Source organism: Suillus plorans (genome assembly GCF_016647745.1).
Source record: "Suillus plorans strain S12 chromosome Unknown HD556scaffold_14, whole genome shotgun sequence".
Classification (NCBI taxonomy): domain Eukaryota; kingdom Fungi; phylum Basidiomycota; class Agaricomycetes; order Boletales; family Suillaceae; genus Suillus; species Suillus plorans.
Window position 1 is genome coordinate 445,323 of NW_024537398.1, and position 14,515 is coordinate 459,837.

The 14,515-nt window shown below is 47.6% G+C and overlaps 6 protein-coding genes across 6 annotated transcripts; 3 read left to right on the top strand and 3 right to left on the bottom strand.

Annotated features, from left to right (window-relative positions):
- Window positions 1-412: 412 nt before the first annotated feature.
- On the top strand, window positions 413-1,969 carry HD556DRAFT_1232756 (uncharacterized protein; the record flags this gene model as incomplete). Its single annotated transcript, XM_041297538.1, has 3 exons — window positions 413-514; window positions 570-904; window positions 958-1,969. 3 exons carry the CDS (start codon window positions 413-415, stop codon window positions 1,967-1,969), a joined length of 1,449 nt encoding a protein of 482 aa, XP_041162993.1.
- Window positions 1,970-4,910: 2,941 nt separating this feature from the next.
- Window positions 4,911-5,908, bottom strand: HD556DRAFT_224450 (NUDIX hydrolase domain-like protein). The gene is made up of 3 exons (XM_041309945.1): window positions 5,614-5,908; window positions 5,397-5,468; window positions 4,911-5,304 (listed from the first exon to the last, which is right to left on the bottom strand). The coding sequence occupies exons 1-3, from the start codon at window positions 5,726-5,728 to the stop codon at window positions 5,081-5,083; spliced, it is 411 nt and encodes a 136-aa protein (XP_041162994.1). The 5' UTR covers window positions 5,729-5,908; the 3' UTR covers window positions 4,911-5,080.
- Window positions 5,909-6,365: 457 nt separating this feature from the next.
- On the bottom strand, window positions 6,366-8,703 carry HD556DRAFT_1353678 (ZIP-like iron-zinc transporter). Its single transcript, XM_041302416.1, has 14 exons — window positions 8,545-8,703; window positions 8,347-8,479; window positions 8,266-8,290; window positions 8,122-8,197; window positions 7,935-8,053; window positions 7,574-7,885; window positions 7,504-7,518; window positions 7,269-7,439; window positions 7,230-7,231; window positions 7,015-7,145; window positions 6,899-6,957; window positions 6,804-6,846; window positions 6,712-6,755; window positions 6,366-6,661 (listed from the first exon to the last, which is right to left on the bottom strand). Exons 1-14 carry the CDS (start codon window positions 8,641-8,643, stop codon window positions 6,649-6,651), a joined length of 1,242 nt encoding a protein of 413 aa, XP_041162995.1. The 5' UTR covers window positions 8,644-8,703; the 3' UTR covers window positions 6,366-6,648.
- A 25-nt stretch (window positions 8,704-8,728) lies between these two features.
- Window positions 8,729-9,904, top strand: HD556DRAFT_1353700 (uncharacterized protein). The gene is made up of 5 exons (XM_041302417.1): window positions 8,729-8,886; window positions 8,967-9,332; window positions 9,384-9,423; window positions 9,477-9,603; window positions 9,659-9,904. The coding sequence occupies exons 1-5, from the start codon at window positions 8,787-8,789 to the stop codon at window positions 9,728-9,730; spliced, it is 705 nt and encodes a 234-aa protein (XP_041162996.1). The 5' UTR covers window positions 8,729-8,786; the 3' UTR covers window positions 9,731-9,904.
- Window positions 9,905-11,324, bottom strand: HD556DRAFT_1353704 (uncharacterized protein). The gene is made up of 6 exons (XM_041302418.1): window positions 11,152-11,324; window positions 11,068-11,080; window positions 10,851-11,013; window positions 10,360-10,798; window positions 10,283-10,313; window positions 9,905-10,234 (listed from the first exon to the last, which is right to left on the bottom strand). Exons 1-6 carry the CDS (start codon window positions 11,280-11,282, stop codon window positions 10,091-10,093), a joined length of 921 nt encoding a protein of 306 aa, XP_041162997.1. The 5' UTR covers window positions 11,283-11,324; the 3' UTR covers window positions 9,905-10,090.
- Window positions 11,325-12,554: 1,230 nt separating this feature from the next.
- Window positions 12,555-14,367, top strand: HD556DRAFT_224763 (uncharacterized protein). Its single transcript, XM_041309946.1, has 9 exons — window positions 12,555-12,815; window positions 12,869-13,033; window positions 13,083-13,122; window positions 13,176-13,205; window positions 13,254-13,468; window positions 13,520-13,716; window positions 13,768-14,087; window positions 14,139-14,243; window positions 14,305-14,367. Exons 1-7 carry the CDS (start codon window positions 12,782-12,784, stop codon window positions 13,909-13,911), a joined length of 825 nt encoding a protein of 274 aa, XP_041162998.1. The 5' UTR covers window positions 12,555-12,781; the 3' UTR covers window positions 13,912-14,087; window positions 14,139-14,243; window positions 14,305-14,367.
- Window positions 14,368-14,515: the final 148 nt, after the last annotated feature.

Below are 14,515 nucleotides of genomic sequence, written 5' to 3' on the forward strand. Positions count from 1 at the left end.
ACTCGTCCAATGGGCAGTTTCGAATAAAGGCTAATCAACTCGATATTATCACCAAACTGGCTGTGCCACGGCCATTCATCATGTTCTGCATAACAGAGTCTAGGTCTGCCCCGGAGCGCTCGCTGTCAAGACTAACTGGTACATCATCACGTTCTGTCTCAAACCATCGAATCAACACAATAATCCCAAACTTTGTTCAAACCCGGACCGTATAGACATCACAAGAAATCATTGTTCCAAAGTACCAGGGTTTGATCCACGTCGCTTATCTCAACGGCTTCAGCATCCCGGGATGGTGTCTATATAAGGGCCTTGTGCGTCTGTTTTGAGTCTGATTGGCTAACCCATGACCATGCGAATCAGATAGCGATAATCCTTCAAGTCGAGCTTGATTTCCAAGAAGTCCTCACCAATGAGCGGGGAAGCAGAGCTAAGAGTGACTTTCTTCCCTCCACTCTATCTTCAGAGAAGAATATGGGTGCTAGACGTCCTTCGCCGCGAGCAGGTCACAGAGGTCAGTCTTGAATCAGTCTCGAATCACCGAGTGATCAGTCTCATCTCCTGCATAGATCGTAGACATCGGGTGCGGGGAGGGTCAACTACTCGCAGTTCTCTGTCAACCTGCACTTTGTCTTCCCCCTCCTGACCCTGGCGTATTGACATCTCCTAGCGACGCGACTGCAACCCCAATCCAAGCGGGTGATCTCGATCTCCACCCGAGGCGCATCACCGGCCTCGATATCTCATCTCACGCACTTGCATCCGCGATCGAAGACACCTCCCCCGCTGCCGCAAACGCATCATACACACGGTGGGAACCACTCGAAGTCAACATCTGGCATGGCGGACTCGAGATCTTCAACCCAGCCTTTGTCAATGCAGAATGCATCGTTGCAACAGAGGTGTATGTCTATTTCGTGCTATGACCGGTTTGTTTCTAACACTTTTCGTCTCAAGCGTCGAACACCTTCCAGAAGAAATTCTCGCTGATTTCACGCCCATGATCTTGGGCGTGTACCACCCTCGCTGTCTTCTCGTGACAACCCCATCGTACGGGTTCAACGCGCGTTTCAGCCCTCCTGGCTTGACGAACACCGCCACTGGCTTCCCCGATCCTACGAAACGCACAGATAGGGTGTTCAGGCACCACGATCACAAATTTGAATGGACAGTCGAAGAGTTCCAGCAGTGGTGCAGTGGCATTGCGCAGGAATGGGGATACGATGTGGATACGACGACTATTGGCCGTGCACAGGAGAAAGATAAGTGGGGCCGGGATGAACAGCTAGGGGGTGCGAGCCAGGTTGCCGTCTTTAAGCGTCTTGAAGGCGAGGCTTGGGCTACGACACGTGAGGAGAAGAGTGCCCAGATGAAAGAAAAGTCAAAAAGCCAAAAGGACCATCGTCTACTGGAAACACACCACTACGACGCGCATGTCCGTGCGGGAAAACGAGGGTCGGCCGATGAGATTGCAAAGGCTGTATTGGACAAGTTTGAAGAATGGGAAGAAGCTGAGTTGCGATTGGAAGAAATCTGGTTTGTAGAGGAGATCGGGGTGATGTGTGGTGGGTGGTTCGAAGTTTTGATCGAGGCTATCGAGGGAAATGCGAAGTTTAATCTTCAAAGAAGCAAGGACCAGAGAAGGGGAGATTGGCGGGTGCTGCTTGATGGAGGCAGACCTGGGAAGAAGAAGAGGACATCAGAGTGGGCTCCGGAAGAACCGACGGATGATTTGTTTGACGAAGTCGTACAGGAAGGATATCGTTCTGATGACGACCCAGGATTCGACTGGGGAAGTGGTCTGTATTCTTCAGACTCTGGCGTTGACCTTTTGTGGGACATTAGCAAAGAAGGTAATGCATGGGCGAGGCAGTCTGCTTGGACGTGCGAGTCTTCGGAAGAGGACGCAGTTGACTGGAGCAGGTGGAGCACCTTATCTGCAGCTTGGGACCTTGATAGACCAGAATGAGTCCCGAATACAAGACTTAGTGTAATTCATTGCTAATAGACATAGATTGATTTGACTATAGATTGTGGGGCTAAGCTCTGAAATAGAACGAGTGACCATTCATATATTCATACGAGGGTCATGATGGTGCCTGCCCCGGAAAGCTCCTGCCAAGGTACGCCCGCCGCGGGCCGATCAGCTCAACAGCCGAGCAGAGGTCAAAAGGACGGTGACACGCTGCTCAGCGTTGATGACGGCGGCGGCTGAGTATAGATCTATAGCATCCCGATTGTCATAAGTTTACTAGAATAGATAACCTTAAGCTTGAGATAAACCATCAATTTTTGGCCCCCTCGCTGAAATCTTGATGATGGGCGGCAATTTTAGAATGACATGTTTGACAGATGACCGAGAGAGACCCAGCGAGTTGCCTGCTTCAGCGGTCCCGGTCAGATCTGCTGCGCGAATGGACTGCCATTAATTGAGGGGGCAAATCAAGTGCATAAGTGGGAGCTCGAATGTCTTGCCATTGAGGGTGCCATCTGAGATATCTGAGCAGTCGTCATCACCAGCTACATCGAGTGGTTGTCAGAGCCAACGATACATTGACGAATACTAACAAATGATTAATGAGCCGTGATACAGGGCCCAGGGGATGCAAATTGCAATATATGCACATCTTTGCTGGTGTCCTGTTGCATAGCTAAAAAGGACGACGTCGGTCATCGACAATCAAGAAGGAACGACTTGTCTATATGGTGACCTTATGGTCCGGCTAGGGGGAGACAGAGGCGTTTGATCATGAGAGGGAACCCGGAATGGTGTATTCGAATCGGGACAGGTCGGAACGAGGTTCATTGTTTGACGACCTGCCCTGAAGGACGCAAAAAAATGTAATAGCCGGATGACGATAGGGCCCTGCCATGTCAAAATGTCTCAAAGTGCTATTTCGCGGGGAGTACTGGTATATGGCTGGAACTTCCGGGGGCCTACGCCCAAAAGACCGTAAATATCGAACATTCCTATATTCCTATATATCCGAGTGCACCGGAAAACACCTAGTGTGTCGTTTTATAAGAGATTTCTGCGTTCGAGAGTAAGATCATCATGATGCTCCTAGTTCCTTGAAGCAATTACAGCAGACTGCCCAGCAGCATGGCGTTCTAGCGAGCGCTCTTGTCCACCAATTTCGAGTCTTCATTGTACCTTGCAAACGAATCTCAAAATTCACGATTAAAACACGCTACTAAATCTCATACTCCTGGTTTTAGCTAGCTAAATGCAGCGGCTGCGAAGGAAACGTGTACACATGATACGAACGTATATGGAACCGTTCCGTCATTTGCCGTCCATTATCCTGGACCATTTGCAAAGGGAAAAAAATTATTTGCCGTGACACCTCGAGGCGAGGAATCGGTCAGTAGCCAGAATCTAATCACCCATTATTGACATGAGGCTTCCAGGTCAGCGACTCCCACCATGCCGCAGGCCCGCATACAATAGCTGTATTGATAGAGTTTCATGACTGACGAAAGATGGCCGCCCATAGAACCCGACCAACTACGAGGGCGTCGCGCTCGAGAATTTTGATCCCCACCTTGTACGGCCATTTCATGATGAACCATCAATTAATCAAAAAAATTGATGGTCATATTGGTGGACCGAAATGGCAATGAAATGACCGACATGAACGCACCCTGGGCTACCCTGGGCCACACATCCGCACTACCGACGTGCCATGAACATCGTAAGTACGAGGACGTGATGGCTGCCAACGACTTGTCCGCGGAACTCATGGCAAGAGGCGCGCTTGATGATTGTGACGGAAGCATTGCCCCATTTGCAAGATAGCTGTGACAGTTGCGTGAGTGTTTGTGGAGACTGACAAAGGAGGGTTTACATTAACGTGAATATAAATCCATATTTCCGTAGCCAGCTGCCACAGGCTGCCACGCGACCATAATATAGTGGCAAAGGGTGGACAACATATGACACAGTTGCGGGTGTGATCGATGACCTCTTTGTGGCAGCTCATAAGTAGATGGACCTTACTAAAACACATCATCTTCCGCGATCGCTGAGCACTGAGATTGACGCAAGTTTGGTCAGGTTTCGACTTAGCAACCTTGAAATAGAACATGGTCATGACCTTGCTCCTCTCTGCAAAGACGGATCCTGTCGGATCCCTGTTTGAAAAAGAAGACTCGCATTAACATTAGAACTCTTGAGAGGTACCACTCACGGCAGTTGTCAACAATGTGATCCCTCCGATCATCTCGACGAACCCATCCAGGAAATATGTGAATGGATATAGAGCTGACAAGAGTGATTCGAGCCAAGTTGATGGCATATGTATGCCATCATAATGCCCTGTGCACCTGAGGCTATATTGCCATATGGCTTGTGCATTGTTTGATGTGAACCATGTGTCCCAGGGCTCGGCGTTGAATATTGAGGGAGGTCTTCTCATCCTACACAATGTGCCTTGAGAGTCCCACCGCGAAGTACAACATATGAAGATACGAAGCCATCGGCACAGCCAAGAGAAGAGAAAGCATGGTATCCAAGACACCCTAAGACACCTGCCAGTGGAAGCATGTAAGTGGAAATTTAATTATACGGAGATCCGTCCCGCATCATAACAAAAAGGCAACGCACCGCCCGAGTAATATTTTGCTCGCACCGAAGACGAAACGCACATACGCAATTGAACGCCGATATTTGATGAAAGCTAAACCATGTAACTACATCTATAGCGTGGATAAAATACTAGGCGAAAGTCCGCGAACATGAAGTCTACCACGACGAATGATGCGCATGCCGAGGATGACGTTGCCAACGAGGCTGGATAAGGGGTACATGTGATAGCAAGATATGCACGTAGAATGACGAAGTGAAGTGGAGTGCGTGTGATGCGAAAAGTGTGAAAACAAGAGCACTGTTGGGATAGGTGGTATCTTTAAAGTGGATGAGTAACGTATAGATGACGGCGACGTTCTAAGCATGGTAATTTGCAACCATTAGCGGTCTGTACGACGGCCAGATCCGTTGCTGTGGTTGAACTTGACGAACCGCATTGGCGGTAGTTACCTGTTGAAAGTGACGCTGGTTTGCACAGCAGGACAACCTCGACTACCGTCGTGGCGCCAACGTAGAAAGCGTAAGTCCTTGTGCAAGTTCGGTCTTCCATGCGACCCGTTTCAACGCCTCGGCATAATCAACCCACTCTCTTTTCCGCTCCCGACTTTCTAACCAATCCTTGTCGAGAGTCGTGACTTCAAGTTCGTAGAAGTGATACGTTGTTGAGGGCGAGTAGATGGTTGTCACAAATCGAGTTATGTTGCCTCGAACGCCCGCTGAATTTTTGAAGCGGTAAAAATTTCGGAAAAAAATAGCATGGGATGATCATCAGGAGATGAACAGACGGAAGAGGGACAAAGGTTGAGACCTTCTTCTAAGGCTTCCCGCGAGGCTGCCCTCTCTAAAGTGACATCCGACGACTCCCAACCTCCTTTTGGCACTAGCGGGGTAGAAACACAGCGTGTGAGCAGAACATTCTAACCGATAAGAAGAAGAGGGCGTAATGCTAAAGACGCGTCAATGCGTCACGAGACACGTTACCCACGTAGAGCACGAAATAAAAACCTATGAAAATGATGACTTACAAACCCATAAATCTTGTCGTTTGCGACTGGTTATAACGAGGACCTTTCCGGAAGTACTGGCCAGTGGAATGGCACAGCACACAACACGAGGGACTTCACGGCCTTTGGTGCCCATGATGCAGGTGGAGAAGAGAGGAGAGGAGAGGAGAGTAGAAGTAACTTTGTCGGTCTGCTTTAAAGCACCAGGTGGTGATATCTAAAAGTTTGGCTTGTTTGGCTCCACGGGCGAACAGCTTTCAACAGAAAATCACGTTGCGGAGCAAAGAGGTGTGTGAATGTTGACTGTCAATGCAGTTCCAGTCCACGTCCACGTATAAACGTGAAGGTTCAGGCCGGAATAACGTTCCGACGCGATGTCACGAGACGGTCAACTATGAGAGTTATTATCAATGGCGAGCGTCAAGAATTAGCACCCACAACTGTACCTGGATTGTGCTAGGAGGTCCTAAAACCTTAAGAGCTCGTGAAAAGCAGATGCAAGTTTAAACGGGCGAGATGGTTGTCGAAAAATCTAAGGATGAGAGGTGGTCTAGTAGTACTGATTAAAGGAAAGAAAAAAAGGAGACTGAGTTCGAGTTTTTGAGTGGAATTGGTCGAGACTGAATGAAATTACGAAGCTCGACTTTCCAAAAATGTACCAAAGAGGAAGTACCACCAATTCACGCACGTTCGCCGGCATCCACACGGCATGCTGCGCTATTGCCGTAGCTTACACCCCTGGATCCCCTTTACTTGTCGTTTCCACACCTTCGTTCAGGCAAAATGAACCTTCCAAGATTCTTGTTGACTCCGCCATCGTGTATCAGAAGAATGGTATATATAAACTGTTCACGGCATAACTGTCTACACTGTAGTAACATCTCCACTTGATCGTCACAACTTGGAACAATCCGTGCGCGGTACCTTCGTGATATTTAATATTTACGTGCAGATGAGTTCTGTGGCCGGGATTCAGCCTCCGAATCTCCATCTGCGATGGCATTAACGTACGAGTGAGAAGCAAAGCTTTGAGAGGTAATAAACGTGCGAGCACATTCATTCGTTCCATCTAAGAATCAAGTCATTCAGAGTCACACACCATCCCATCAGCGGACTTACGCTACGAAGAACATGCAAAGCACTCCAAAGGCCATCGCACCGAACTGCCGCATAGTCAGAAGCTGTCCAAAAATTCGGAAAAAGGACCATACCTCCCGTAGGGCTTGTGCACCGCTTTTGCTCTCTGCTAACAGACTAACAATGGTGCGATAAATCTCAGGCAGTACCATCATAATATGTCACTCACGTAGGCAAGACCGCGACGGCACCAATATACATGAATCCACCGGCCACAAAGGGGATTACCTGTGCCACCAACCATCCCGTGAACAAAGAAACTGATTAGAGACTGATTGCAATCACCAGATCCGCTGGTTGAACAGTGGTACCCAAGATCCCGGAAGCATCTTGCCGCACCCCTGCGGCCAGGTCCAATGACTCTGTAATTGTGCCGGACGCCGATAAATTATGGATGGCAATTCCCATGAATGTGCTTGATTCGCTTGGTCAGCGATCGACGATGAAACTATGAATCTAACAATAATACGAACCCAACCTATTATGAAGCATCAGAATGGCACCTGACCTCGATTTGAGGGGAAAACTGGTAGGTACTCACAAATGCACCGATGGCAGTCAAAAACTGCGACTGCATGGCTTGCTTTTTGGTAAATCCACTACGCACCAAAATAGAATAGTCTGCAATTTCATGAGGAATTTCATGGGCGAAGCATGCAAGCGTAGTCGTCGCTCCAATGAGGGGCGAAGAATAGAACGATGCAGCCATGCTGGTGCCAGCAGGTGTGAGCCACTATCAAATCATAACGTGCGCGTGCACATTCCGCCACTCACGCTAATCCATCTGTGCTAGATGAAAACGATGCATCAGAAAAAGGCACACAAGAATCAAGAAGGAATTCACATGTTGTGGACAAAATCACCAAATAGGTTGAGATAGGCTGAGAGCTTCGAAGGTGCCGTTGCAGCATGGGCTTGTTCAACGGGTTCTTGACGATCTACTTCATTTTGTTTCCCCGATCCTCGTGACCGAAGGCCATCAGGTGACAAGGAGGTTGATGCTCCAGATGCTTGCGCAGAATCTGCAGATACGGCAGCATCTGTGGAATGAGTGTGAGAATGGCCATGCGAATGGCTGTGTCCATCCTCGCCCCCAAGCACTCTTAATGATTTCTCCATGACGAAAAAGGTAGCAAATCCAACAAAAATACCCAGCCTTGTGTTTATAATGAGCGTATGCAGGTACGTTTCGCATACAAACGTACCCAATAAGGATATTTCTCTTCTCTTCGACCATTACGAAGTGAGCACCCGGATCTTGATGTTCTCCCATGAACGCATGGGGGATGAGGTGGAGAAAAACGTCAGAAAGAAGGCCTCCAGTCTGTGGAGCTGGTGAGTAAGAGCCTAGCCCTTTCACCCCAGGGCGTCTAGCCAATAAAGAATACTAACAGCAAAGGCAGTCATCGTATTGAGTGTGTCTGGATGGATCTCCGCGGGAATAAATGCAAGAATAAAATTCGGCACCCTAAAACGTTGTTTGAAGGTCGCGGTTTTGGAACCGGGACGCATGAAGGAACGAATAGACACACGCACGAGCTGATGTAAAATGTCCCAAGCACTGGTAAGACAAAAGTTGCATCAAGGGAAGACTCCACTATAGTGAGAACCCCTTGCCTGAATTCCAGCCTGGGCCAAATGGAAACAACCACGCAAATACTTGTCTCATTATTGGAGATTCCTCATCCTCCACAGCAATTTTGAGAGCACTGAGCTTCTCAACGGAAGGACATTCATGTATTTCTGATTCCTGGGCGGTTGTTACACCACAAGACACGTTTGTTCGCGTAGGGAAGTTACACACAAGATGCTCACCCGAACAACTAGGGAATCCCGTGCACTCTCTAAAGCGACAACAACACTGCATACCAAAAGAGCGAGCACCAACGCGCGAGACGCAAAACGAGTGGCCATGGTTATAAGAGACGATGTAACAATATGATTGTTGATTGAGTGACAACTGGCTTTCAGGGCCCATCGGATAAATCCGAAGACCGATGCGACGTGTTCTTCTCAGCGTCAACCACGACAGTTCAAGACAGATCCTCTTAGTCACCATGCACCCTAACACCCAAGAGCAGGGTGCTCTACAGGCTGCTGAAAACCTCATGAATGAAATAATGGCGCGTTATGACCCATCTCACGACGCTTTTCATGGTCAGTGATTACACGCGATATTTGCATGTAACCCGTGTTCAACGATCCAGATCATGCATCGTCATACCGTATATAAAAAGTACAGCGCGTGCGCAAAACGGCCCTTTCAATTGCTCGCGCTCTTTCTGCCCAGAAACCTGATTTACTGGTCGTGGAATTAGCAGCTCTACTTCACGACGTTCTGGACAAGAAATATGTGTCGGAAACCGAAGCAGCGGACCCATATGGATATTTTCTTCCTTTCTTCCAAACTTTGTCTTTAGAGCACGGACTGGACCTGATTAGCGATGGCCGGGCGCGTGAGATCGTAAAGGTCGTAGAAAATGTCTCTTGGACGACTGAGAAGAAACTAAGGTCAACAGGAAAAATCGAGGAGTGGCATCGCACGTGTATTGAACTCCATTGTGTACAAGACGCAGACCGACTTGATGCGATAGGAGCGTTTGGTAAGTTAGCAGAACAGTGATCCAAACGTGTTATTCTCAAGTCTGCGTCAGGAATCATGCGGTGTGCTGCATACAGCGCTGCCGTAAATCGGTATGTATCTTAAAGCCGCGGGTAACAGACGTTGATGAGAATGATTTATCCAGTCCACTGCATGCACCTCCAGGTCGTCTTGACACTGCCGTACAGCACTTCTACGACAAGCTCCTACACATCCAGGAAAGGCTAAAGACAGAGCCAGGGAAACAGATGGGCGCAAAGCGACACCAATTTGTAGGTGATATGAACGCATGGCACGTTTTGAATCTCACATTCATTGATTGTGAAGATGGTCGATTTCCTGAATTCCGTGGAAAATGAATACAATGCAGAAGCACTCGAAGTCGTCTGCACTGTGTAATGAAAACACGTTGCATTCTTGGCGTTTTGAAGAACACTGCCCCGGACACGGGAATCCTTGATGAAAAGTAGATAGTTGTTCCATACTTGTAGTTACCGTCCCTATTTGAGACACTCATAGATGGTTTGGTTGGAAATCAATTCGTCGTGGCCAAGTGGTTACCACAATATTTGTTTATCCTGTTTGAAACTGGCTGATAATAAATCACATCATTACTAGTCTGTCTATTCATAGCGGTATGTCACTACACTGCAGAACAGACCTCTTAAAAATGATCAATATGATACCAATAATTCTATCAGGCCTCTTTTGTGGCGAGGGTCACAGCGAGTGAGCAATCTGTTAAAGATGACTCAGTCACTAATACTTGATTTCCTCTACCGTATCAGTAGTGTTCGAGGAATCGGGGGATGCAACGGCTTTGACAGAGGGAAGAGCCGTTGCTTTCCAGCCGCCTCTGAATGTAGCGATCCCATTGATGAGGCTGAAAATGGTGACCCAGATCTGCAAAACATGTCAGAAACACAAAGTACACACTTGAAATTAACGTACGTCATTTGCGAAGATACCACTCTCCAGAGACCTGACAAACAATCAGTATGCATATAATACATACAACAAGAACGAACCAATGAAGGGCCAAGGGTAAATTAGCAGCGTTGGCCACCAATTCATTCCCAAGAGAGTCCCATCGTTTTCGGAGGTCCTCTTTATCCTCAACAGATAACCCTTTCCCCTTTCTTAAATTCCTCTGCCTCGTCAACAGAAGTTTTCTGTCCTCTCTTAGGTGGGCGAATTGAAGCACGACGTAGAGTAGCCAGAATCGGGAAGACCAGAGGATTAACTTGTTCTCATTCAATGAAATGCGTTTTGAGCTGCGACCGAGTATAGCGGAAAGCGCGGGAATCGAGGTGGGAATCAGATTATGGGCTCGCAGGTAATAAAGATGTTCAAGGGGGTAATACCCAAGCATGGACCATCCCTGAAGCCGCTCGATAGTGTGCAATGTACGAGTTGGCGGGGGGTTGCGCTCCATGGAAATCATCCACTGAAAGATTGGTAGAAGACCTGGAATCGCGTTAAGACACCACATTAAGCAGAAGGTATTTATGATACTCACCCCAAAATCTACCCAGCATTCTAGCATCGCCAATGATACTGGTGAAACTTGCCAGAGAAGGGGCAGCGTTGCTCGTCGCATCTTTCTTGATACCGGCACGGTGCTGAAGCCGCGCGCGCCAGTGCAGGAATGGCACTATCAGTTTAAGTGTATATTGTATGAGCTGTTGAATACGTGGTCAGTCGATATTCCGTTCGTATCAAGGTTAAGTATGCACCGTAAAGAACTTGCTAGAACGCGATGAGAAGTAAGGAAGAAGTGGCTATTAGATGGCTGAACTCAAAGAAGTGTTAAAACCTACTCGCTACCGCTCCAGGTGCTGAGGTACCGCACGAGATGATTTAATGTCTCAGACGATGGAACATTGGAGAAAGAACCGAGTGTAGTATCGTTGAGTCTGGCAAGGGTATGCAGTTTTGAAGTTCGCGACATCCTGTCTGGTCGACTAGTCGATGGGATCGTCTATCTCATATGATAGACTTCAGCTGGGTCTCGGCGGTCCGTACCTGCACGTGAGCATGACCCCGTGGCAAAAGATTATATAATCTGTTTTCGTATATAAAATTGTTCTCTTCGCTTGGTTGATTCGTATGAACAATTTTTGAGGACTCAAAAGTTCGGGCCTGATATCAGCTCTTCCGCCTTCTCGTCCGCGTTCCCGTCCTCTAGACGAATGAACAGCACTCGCTGTGCTTGGTCTTCCTTTGTTGTAACTGTGGCCTTGTTCGACTGTTGTCATTTTGTCCTGGAGGCATCGCCTCGGCTGAGGCTCATGATTGGCAAAGAACAGCAGGAGAGGTCTGCGGTCGCTCAAGGGGAGACCCACAATCATATATATGTGTACTACATGCTGCTCTAGATCTATTACCGAGAATTCAAATCCTATTCATCCTAATGTTATGACTGGAGTGATTTCCCATGAATCTCATTTTGATTTTATCGCGAGGTCCAGTGTAATATGCACGATAAGAGATGATGGTGCGCTTGCTATTCCCAGTGAAAACTTACAGAACTGATTATCAGCCGCGATCTCCGTTCAAGTGCACCTGGCAATGTTCCACGGTCTTTTTTCACGATGGTCCGCATACGCTCCACACGTAGGCATCGGAAGCGTTGCAGTGATATGAGATACCTTGGTTGATACACATCAAGGTGTAAGCCAAAATAGAGCTCTGAGAGATAAGTGTTCCATCATTCAACGTTCAGTGATCATGGTTTTGCATGTTACCTTCGTTTCCCTGCCTCGTCCACAGAACACCAAACTACAAGCAGGTACGGAATCGCCACCCCAAGTTCATCGCTCCCTCACACTCCTCTAACAGTATAACTCTAGAGTCTAGACTGCAGTTGGCGGCCGTTCAGCAATCCAGATTCCATATGGTATTTCCAGATCAAGTTCAAGTTCAAAATGATACCATTCCGGTCATGTCATTGCCAAGTAATATGGGCAGCCTGGTGCTAGGCTGTGGTGCCTGAAGCTTTGAAGTTTGGACCAACTCGAGCTTATAATAATTTTTACAGTCAACTTTAAGGTTTGCAACGGAACGCTGCACTCAAAAACAACCATCCAAGGGTCAAAACAAGAACAGATCGACACAGAAACAAGAGTTACCTCCGCCGTGGTCGATTGATTAATTATTTATATCTTCATGTTGTTCAACTTGTTCTGACGTTGAATTCTTTTATGTATATCATGATCACCTGCAGAGTCCCCTATGTCTCACTATTACTCTTAACGACTCCGAAGCAGCCAAACCGACGGCATTCCCAAAAATTTAATGACTCCGTCTTCGCACTTTTTATCTCAAGAATTTTTTCAACATTCACAAAGAGTCATGTGATCTACATGTGTCAGACAATATGTGATCGACAGGGGGTAACTTCAGCATACTAGTAGAGAGGATGAGATAGGCAAATTTTCCTCAGACTCGATGTCGTCAGGTCCAACTGTTGTTCAGACGCAAGGTGAGAAGCTCGTCAACTTCGATAACTTCGTTGCGGTTGACGCATTCTTGAAGTCGTAAACTATGTCCTGCCTATTGTGGCGTCTGTCGTCACGTCCTTCCGCTTGTACTGTCGCGCACGGCGAAGTCTTCTGTGGATCGATGACGCATGGGCAGCCTGCGCCATGCTATTCAATATTGGCCTCATGGTTTCCAGTGCTTTGTATCTGAGAGGCTATGGTGCGTCTGTTGCGTGTGATGATGGTACACCATCCTGAAAGACGTACAGTGTTGCACCCTCAATGGGCAAAGGTGGCACTCTACTACACGTGCGTTTTCTGACGTGCCATGCTCAAGAGACACTAATACTGCTCATATCAAGGTTATCACAATGCTTTTATGGAGTTGTTTGGTCAGTGGTTGTGAGCATGTCAAGGTCACCGCTGACATACGTGCATAGGTGTTCCCGGTTATCCATTTTGTTTACAGTTGTGCGTCTGGCATACTGGGGGACCCAGAGGAGGATACTTATCTGCGTCGCCATACTTTTTGGCGTCGTATGGGGTATACTTTTTGCACAAGTGTGGTGGACCTGCGAATCGAATCCCAGTTGGAAACAGCTACCACGTCCGCAGTGCCCCCTCGGCAGAGATGTCGCGATAGCACAGATCGTCAGTACGTTGACATGATTTAATACAAACTATCGTTTTTCTGACCTTATTTCAGCCGACGTTTTAGGGGACATTGTCCTTATCTTGGCACCATTTTTGATCATTTACAGAGCCACATTGACGACGGCGCAAAGAGTCCGGGTGATTTGCCTCTTCTCCACATCAGCAATCACCACAGTTGTCAGTCTCACTCACGCGTATTTCGTTTTTACTGTGGGAGAGTTAAAGGAGGCAGTGTCTGCCATGTTCGAGGTACAGTATCAGCACTCAATGTTCAGGCAGGCTCATTGACACCCGTGTTAGGCATCTATATCTTTAATCGTCGCGAACTTAAGTGTGGTCGTTACATTCTTCTTGCGCATGCTCGCAGATGATGAAACCATCTCGCGACCGATCGATTCGGGGTCTACTACTATAGAATTTGGAATAGTCGTCGAGGAGCCTTAGTCTCAGCGGAAATTGTAACATGCTTTTAGTCGAAGAGTCTTAAGTCTAGCTCAATATCCTTGAAGGTATACGGTTCACTCGGAAATGCTAATTTGCTCACCCAATTATGCATTAACTGCGGCAACTGCGAAACTGGCTATCTACGAACATACAAAGTCCAAAACATCTATCGCCTCGTGCGCACCTTCTCGCTCTGTGTTTGTCTCAGGAAACGTAATTTACTACAGGGAGCTCTGTGGCATTCTGTAGCACAATCCAACCCGCTGATGGGCCGCATCACACCATTAGATCACGAAGAAGATATAAGCGTAATGGAAAGTACAATGCACTCAGTAAGTTGCATCGTGATCCATTTCCGCAGTCGGGTCCATCCTAATCCGTGATTGATATGAGAGGTCCATTTCTACATAGATAAAAAGAAAAGAAACCTGGACGCCCACGCTAGGACCGTAGGAAGCACAACTCTTTGTTCTGACGCTCAACATTCTTCCAAATGAACATTCAGACTTGGGACTCGAGTCCGAGAATGTAACAGCATATTGTCCGACTCATGCGCATTGCGCACCTCCTTGCTCTCTGCCTCGGACATCGGGGTAGAGAGCTA

Bases quoted from the DNA above. Each gene is read 5' to 3' on its own strand.
- HD556DRAFT_1353704 (XM_041302418.1), bottom strand. From the start codon at position 11,282: ATGTCGCGAACTTCAAAACTGCATACCCTTGCCAGACTCAACGATACT. The intron at 10,799-10,850 runs GTGAGTATCATA...ACGCGATTCCAG, and splicing joins AATGCTGGGTAGATTTTGGG to GTCTTCTACCAATCTTTCAG. The intron at 10,235-10,282 runs GTACGTTAATTT...CATGTTTTGCAG, and splicing joins GTGGTATCTTCGCAAATGAC to ATCTGGGTCACCATTTTCAG.
- HD556DRAFT_224763 (XM_041309946.1), top strand. From the start codon at position 12,782: ATGTCGTCAGGTCCAACTGTTGTTCAGACGCAAG. The intron at 12,816-12,868 runs GTGAGAAGCTCG...GCATTCTTGAAG, and splicing joins AACTGTTGTTCAGACGCAAG to TCGTAAACTATGTCCTGCCT. The intron at 13,123-13,175 runs GTGCGTTTTCTG...GCTCATATCAAG, and splicing joins AAGGTGGCACTCTACTACAC to GTTATCACAATGCTTTTATG.
- HD556DRAFT_1353678 (XM_041302416.1), bottom strand. From the start codon at position 8,643: ATGGCCACTCGTTTTGCGTCTCGCGCGTTGGTGCTCGCTCTTTTGGTA. The intron at 8,480-8,544 runs GTGAGCATCTTG...ACAACCGCCCAG, and splicing joins GGGATTCCCTAGTTGTTCGG to GAATCAGAAATACATGAATG. The intron at 8,291-8,346 runs GCAAGGGGTTCT...TTGTCTTACCAG, and splicing joins TGGCCCAGGCTGGAATTCAG to TGCTTGGGACATTTTACATC.
- HD556DRAFT_224450 (XM_041309945.1), bottom strand. From the start codon at position 5,728: ATGGGCACCAAAGGCCGTGAAGTCCCTCGTGTTGTGTGCTGTGCCATT. The intron at 5,469-5,613 runs GTAAGTCATCAT...CTACCCCGCTAG, and splicing joins ACGACAAGATTTATGGGTTT to TGCCAAAAGGAGGTTGGGAG. The intron at 5,305-5,396 runs GTCTCAACCTTT...TCAAAAATTCAG, and splicing joins GCGGGAAGCCTTAGAAGAAG to CGGGCGTTCGAGGCAACATA.
- HD556DRAFT_1353700 (XM_041302417.1), top strand. From the start codon at position 8,787: ATGCACCCTAACACCCAAGAGCAGGGTGCTCTACAGGCTGCTGAAAAC. The intron at 8,887-8,966 runs GTCAGTGATTAC...GTATATAAAAAG, and splicing joins ATCTCACGACGCTTTTCATG to TACAGCGCGTGCGCAAAACG. The intron at 9,604-9,658 runs GTAGGTGATATG...TTGATTGTGAAG, and splicing joins GCGCAAAGCGACACCAATTT to ATGGTCGATTTCCTGAATTC.